Source organism: Centruroides vittatus, unplaced genomic scaffold (assembly GCF_030686945.1).
Source record: "Centruroides vittatus isolate TY-2023 unplaced genomic scaffold, ASM3068694v2 contig_9, whole genome shotgun sequence".
NCBI lineage: Eukaryota > Metazoa > Arthropoda > Arachnida > Scorpiones > Buthidae > Centruroides > Centruroides vittatus.
In genome coordinates, this window is record NW_027122589.1 from 16,518 (window position 1) to 23,818 (window position 7,301).

Genomic DNA, 7,301 nt, shown 5'->3' on the forward strand with positions numbered 1-7,301 from the left:
AAGTCTACAATTTTTTTAATAGAATATGGAAAAAAGTAGAGATTTTTTCCTTATTTTTTTGCATTTATATCTTCTATTTACAAGATGAAACCACAAGACAGTTAAACAAAAGACCCCAATTACATTCTAGGACACATGGGAGAGGGAAGTAGAATGCAGTGAGTTGCAACCATCAGAAAAACAAACACTTTTTCCAAAACAGAATCCATCATTTGTCTGGATTCGTCTATAATTCCCATGAAAGAAATACTTAGCATAAAGAAATAGTAAAGAATATTTCAAAAAGTTTCCTTTTTTCCCTTTTTTTTTTAAAAAAAAGTAAACATATTTAATCCGCTTATTTGATTTTGTATACGATCTGGAGAAGAATTTCTACTTTATTTTCTACAACTTAATTTAAATACACTAAATTTTAAGATACTTTAAAAGTATATATCTGATTATTGCTGTAAGATTATGCTAAAGTTTCAATTTTATATATTAATTTAATACAGTAATTAATTTAACGTACAACTTATTAATTAATAGTTAACTTCTGATATTTAGCTTTATTCAACAGATTTCATTCCTCATCCAGGTTACCAGATGACGAAGAGAATCATCGAGGATTATGTCAAATTTATAGAGGAATTACATGTTCTCAATTAATTAGAAATAGAACTGTATATGTTAAATCCGTCCTCCATCAGAGTCATATGGAAGAGAAACTAGCTGCTGCTATTACTGTCATTGCAACTTCACACGAAATATCAACTGATTGTCATAAATATGTTATACCACTTCTCTGTTATTTTGCATTCCCTCTGTGTGAAGAGAATTCACCTCATCCGATTGCTAGAAAGGTATGCCGCCATGAATGCGAACTCCTCCAAAGTGGGTCATGTGGTCTTAGAGGTGGTGACGTACAGAGACATCCTCTTGTGAGTAAGCATAATGTATTACCCGTTTGTGAAGAGCTTCCTCCACTTGGGTCAAAGGAAAGTGCTAACTGCATACGTCTAGGTTTACCAAATTCTATCGAAGTAAAAAACGGTGAGTGAAAACGTGAAATTGTAACAATATCATAAGCATTTGTTCATTCACACTATGAAATTTACACTTTGAAAACGCTTTTACGTTTTTATTGATTCTTGAAGTTAGTTTCTTTTCTTCTAAGTTTCGCCACTTCTTCAAATTTCTCTTCTTTTGTTCCAAGAAGAAGAAAACTTTTAATTTTCTTTTTAGTTCTTCATTCTTAAACTTCTTGGTAACTGATACTTGAACTTAAGTTTCTCTTCTTGGTTCAAGAAGGAGAGAAGCTCAAGTTCAATAGTTAATGAACGAAAAAATTTAACTTTATGAGATAAATATACAATTACATTTTATCATTTGTAAAAAATAATACGCTTAACAATCGTTGAAGAAGAATAAACACTTCAAATACCCAAGCTCTTCTGGAGTCATATTGACACAGTAACTTATTTTTAAATTTGAAATTTTTTAAACGTTATTTCAAAGTTTATAGCTTAAAAACATAACAAGAATATTTTCTATACAGCACGTACCTGTTTAACTTTGTAATATTTTGTAAACAGTAGATTATCAGAAATCACCAACCAACATCAGTAAACTAAGATACTCATGAGGGTTTCGGTACTTTTATTCGATCACTTAATCCAGAACAAGACTTTTTCTGATGTAAAAGTCACTTGGGTAATCTTCCCAAGTGACTTTCACATCAATATGATACAAATAACCAGGGATTTCGAATATAAGCTAAACTTCCTTACTATAAAAAAAAAACTTTGTTTTGAATACTAGTCTTCTCTTTAAATACTGATAAATATTTATATATGATTTTATTCCAGAGCATACGTGTTACACGGGGAGCGGTATCGACTATAGAGGTACAGTCACTCATACCACTACCGGTATGAATTGTCAACAGTGGAACAGTAAGTTAATCGAAGTAATGGAATATCCAGAACTGATAGGTGGACACAGTTATTGTAGAAATCCTGGGGGATTAGAAGTGCAACCATGGTGTTTTACCGATAATCCACATCACCCGAAAGAATTCTGCAGCATTCCTAAATGTGGTAAGCTTATAAAAATATAATAAACGCATTGCAAAATATTTTAAAAGATTTTTAATTTAATTTTTTAACAATTCTTAGTGGATTATCTCTGGTTATACATCTTGGTTCCAGTAACTACGTTTATAACTCTAGCTGGACTTCTCGTTGGTTTATGGTGTGTCAGGCAAAGGAAACAGCCATCAACTCCACCAGCTAAATCGACTCCAACTAAACCACAGCCTTTATCTCATCATTCATCACAGCAGCAACAACAAATGGAGATGAATTCTCTTATGAGAACGCAATTTAGAGCTGCAGAAATTCCCTTGACATCGATACGTTTTTTGCGTATGGTGGGAGAAGGTACTTACGGAAAAGCATATCAAGGAGAAGTTTTAGGTACTACTTCAACTCCTGTATTCATAAAATCATTAAGAGAAAAAGCTTCGCCCAAACTGCAGCAAGAATTTCAAAAGGAAGCCGAATCCATAACTGATTTTCACCATTCTAATTTGGCTTGTTTAATTGGAGTTTGTAGCAGAGAAGAACCACTTTGTCTTCTATTTGAATATTGTTTTCGAGTAGATTTGCGTGAATATCTCATTCGCCAGTCTCCAAGATCAGAAATGATTGGCGACGAAGGTAGGAATAACGATTCACTCGATTTATCTGATATGCTGCACGTCTGCAAGCAAATAGCTTCAGGAATGGATTATTTGGCATCGCGTCATTATGTCCATCGTGATTTAGCAGCAAGAAATTGCCTAGTAGGCGATAATTTATCAATTAAAATATGCGATTTTGGTATATGGAGAGATTTATATACATCTGATTATTATCCTGTTCTATCCGATCGACCAATGCCCGTTCGCTGGATGCCTGCAGAATCTATCGTCTATAATAAGTTTACAACAGAGTCTGATGTATGGTCATACGGTGTGGTTTTATGGGAAATATTCAGCTACGGAGTTCAACCTTACTTCTGTTACAGCAATCAAGAAGCAGTGGATATGATCTGTTCTCATCAATTATTATCGTGTCCTGAAGACTGTCCACCACAAATTTATGGTCTCATGGTAGAATGTTGGCACGAAATTCCTTCACACAGGCCAACGTTTAAAGAACTGCACGCCAGATTAAATTGTTGGCCAGCCGTGTACATCAGGACTCCAAGTCTTTGTCATTCCATCAGCACGCACAATGGTAGCAGTACAGGACCCAGTAACAACACTGGATCTACTAACTTAAGTTGTACCACAGCAACTATCTGCACATCACCATTTTCGGTCCGTATGTCATCAGTCAGTCCCTCGATGTACGGACATCAAACCTCTATCAACGGACAATGGAAAGGCGTTCAGATCTAGAACGATCCGTTGAGTTATAAATTTGGTGCTATATCGACACATTTTTTAAAAAAAGACACCGTTCCTGTTGTGAAAAACTACGTGTTACTCAATCACGTAACTTTTATATACGAAAATATCGGGATTATTATTATTATTAGGTAATTCGGGTTTTAAAGAAAGATGATACCTTCAACAATTTTACCCAAGATGATGGATTATACGTATATAAAAAAGGACATGTTTAACCTACGAAAACGAGGGAAACACCAAAAAAAGAACTTACTTTCACTTATAGAATTTTTTGTATTATTAATCATAATTAATTATAATTATTATAACGATTGAAATTGGAAAAAAATGATTAAAAAAAAATATATTCGAGAATAATTATTCTATTGTTGGTTGAGTGATTGTCGGTTATTGGCAGCTGTCTTTCAAACATTTGTCATGTGCTCCATTGAAGAAAACAAGTTTGGTATATCTTTTCACTTTTTAACATCTGGAAATTTGTCATCGATTGTGTCTTCATCTGGAATATTGTTCTGTTGATGTCAATCGTTTGTTGTAATTTGAAGAAAAACCGCAGTAACTCTGTTCATGTTGACATACATTGGTGTCATTTGCCTGTGTTATTATATCTGAGTAAAAATTTCGATTGTTTAATTGATCTGTTTGAATCTCTTTATGAAAAAACACAAAAAAAAAATCGGTCTCTCGCTCGTATTTGCTGATGAATTTACTAAATATCCACTTGCACAATCCCGTATTTGATACTTAAAACGGCGACGAATTTAAATATTCCATTAAAATTATTTTTCCAATTAATTTTTCTAAAATTAAACATCATCAATTATTAATATTAATAAGTTTACTTTTATAAAATTTATTACTACTAGTAAAAAATTTTAAATTTAATTAATGTAATTAAATGTTTAATTAAAATATAATTAACCCTTAAAAATTTTTAAATTATCGTTTGACACGCAAGCAACATAAAGACAGACACAGTCTTATAAATAAACTCTCAACTTTAAATTAATAAATTTTAACAGAAAAGAAATATTTAATTTAATATAAAACACGAACATTTAAATGTAATCAATATTAAAAACATTTATGACATTTTACTAATTTCCTTTAAAAATTAATAATTGAGATAAATTTTAGTTTCTTTTAAACTCAATAGAAATTCATTACTTATAATTTTAAAAAGAATTTTAATAATAATATATATATTAATTAAACGTTTTCGACTTTATAAGCACAATTAAAACCTGTTGTTGTTACCATAACGACAACAGATAGAGAATTGCCTGGTGGCTTGCTTAGAGACGTAGCAGTCTTATTTAAAATGTAATTTATTATAAAGGATAGTTTTGTGAATAATCTGAGAAATGATTCGGAACTTATGAAGAGGGAACGTATTCCAATTATTTAGAAAATGTTTATCTGGCCAATAACCTCTGAACTTCTAAGTCCTTATAATCCTTCCACAATAGAAGTCGTTGCCTTCAATTAGTGTCGCCGGTTTATTTTTTACTTTTTGTTTTTCACAAGCTTTTACTCTTTCCTAATTACGCAGGTTTGTTCTTATTATTTTCTTTTGTTTCTCATTATAAAGTATTGCATATAATTTTCCAAACACTTAACAATAATCGCAATTATAAATATTGAAATTAAACAGAACATATTTACAACCTTTTACAATAGCACAAGTGCTCTAAACATGCTCAAAGTAGTCAATTAAAACACGTTTTAGTATACATATTAACACATTTTAATGGTTATTTTATTTTCATAAGTTTTATATATTCCATTTAAATGGAATTTATATGATTTATGGTCTCAATATATATATATTGGCTAATAATGAAATTATATAATATGAAAATCTAACAAAAACTATATGAAATTTTATCTAAATTTCATTATATTAAAAATGATTTGGCAATGTACAAAAATATCAAGATGTTAAACAATAATACTTTTTGTTCTCAATGGTTTTTATGATGACTATAACTTTATACATAGCCTATGGTCATAAATATCTTTTACACGTTTTCTACTTAAATTATATATGAAAGCATATACATTAAATATATATATATACAGCATGTGGGACAGCCGAATGGCTGAGCAGTTAAGGCTCCGACTACCACTCTGGAATAGCCTGGATCGAATCCGGACGGATCGAAAAAACCCCAGGAATTTTTCGGGGGTGTCTGTCGAATATATTTTCACCAACCGGCCACTCCGTTGTGGGCCTGTCCGAATCCATAATGGGCTTGCTAAAGGGCTTTTCGGTGCCCACGGGGCGAAGAGTCAAAAATATATAAGCCTATAGCTAGAATTTATACATATTCTAAGTTTTATAACACTTATAATTTTTTTGACATAAATCTAAGCTATAAGAAAGGAAATATTCTGAATATAAAAGTTTTACTTTTTACTTTTATTTAAATCTAAATTATTACACCAAACATTAACACATTTTAAATTATTTATTCATATTACAATATTATGATGGGGAAAAAGTCAATGCATTAAACAATCATTCCGATTCACAATCAAGCAGGTCTAACAACTAAAACTTAATATTCAATTCTGCTATGACAGAGTTAGAAATTACATAAGCCCAATATAATAATAATAGTAATAGGATATAGAGGAAACATTTGTAACTAGTGCCTTAATCATTAATATAAGATACAATATAACATTATATAATATAATACATTTAGATATTATTACGAAGATAACGTCACGGGAATTAAATTATATCGGAAACTATTAACAAATAAATATTTTACGTTCACTCGCTTTCGAAAACAAAATATGTTTATAATAAGTTTGTTGGAAATGAATCGAATACGGAGATACTTTTAGAAAACTCGAGAGGCGTGAGATTAATCTTATTATTAAAATAAAATTACACCAATTCGAAATTAATTTCTGCTCAAAAATCTAATTTTCACAGATGTTTAATATTGTCACGGCAAATCTCGTCCTGGACTTCTTTCAATCCATCCGTAATTATTTAATAAAATTCTGTAAATTTACTACAAATATCAAGATAGTAAAGGAATACGTTTATTTAGGATTTCAGATGAAATGTGCATTGTGTTGGAATTATTATTATTATTCATTTTCTATTTTGCATATCAACAATTTAGCAGAGTGAAACAATTTCCGATTTTTCAATTCTGCAGATTCAATAAATGATTAAAAAAAAGCGCTTTTCTATTTATCTTGATTTCTGTATTTTCTAACGTATTTTGCTAAAATGTTAAAATATAAATAAATTACAAAATGGAGAGTATGCAATAATCAATTGCTTATCCTCAATTTTAAAAGAATTTTAAACAATTTCGGTTATTTTATAATTTATCAATGTTATTTTTAATTAAAGAAATGATTAATGATATTAATTAGATTATAAAAAAAACCATAAATACAAGTTTTATTCCAATTACAAGTTCTATTGCTTATAAACAAAATTTAATACTCAAATTCATAATCAACTTCCAATAATTAACGAATAAAATCCCAGGATATCTTTTCATTAATTCATAATATTTGCTAAAAGAATGTATTCTCTAAATTCTTTATTGAAGTAAGTTTCCAGAATTCAAGTTCTATTTATAAATATTTTAAGCATTTGTATTAGCTAATGAATTCAAAATTTACCTTACTATTTCCATCATAATTTATTATCTTTACCATTATTTAAATGTTATATAACAAAAATAAAATCAAATAAAATTTAATGTAAATTTTCTTTTATCGTAACAAAAAGTAATCTAACTCAAAACGAATAATTACAAAATACATTTTATTTTGTTGCGTGCAGGAATGCCAAGTACAGAGGAAATAGTTTCGATATGGGTTTAGGATT

At 29.8% G+C, this 7,301-nt stretch overlaps 1 protein-coding gene across 1 annotated transcript; it reads left to right on the forward strand.

The window, feature by feature from the left end:
• The first annotated feature begins 545 nt into the window (after positions 1-545).
• Positions 546-4,069, forward strand: LOC136983978 (inactive tyrosine-protein kinase transmembrane receptor ROR1-like). Its single transcript, XM_067280874.1, has 3 exons — positions 546-1,032; positions 1,848-2,078; positions 2,157-4,069. The coding sequence occupies exons 1-3, from the start codon at positions 696-698 to the stop codon at positions 3,422-3,424; spliced, it is 1,836 nt and encodes a 611-aa protein (XP_067136975.1). The 5' UTR covers positions 546-695; the 3' UTR covers positions 3,425-4,069.
• The last annotated feature ends 3,232 nt before the right edge of the window (positions 4,070-7,301 follow it).

Excerpts from the sequence above, each read along its gene's own strand:
- LOC136983978 (XM_067280874.1), top strand. The coding sequence starts at position 696 with ATGGAAGAGAAACTAGCTGCTGCTATTACTGTCATTGCAACTTCACAC. Across the intron at positions 1,033-1,847 it reads TTCTATCGAAGTAAAAAACG|AGCATACGTGTTACACGGGG; the intron begins GTGAGTGAAAAC and ends ATTTTATTCCAG. Across the intron at positions 2,079-2,156 it reads CTGCAGCATTCCTAAATGTG|TGGATTATCTCTGGTTATAC; the intron begins GTAAGCTTATAA and ends AACAATTCTTAG.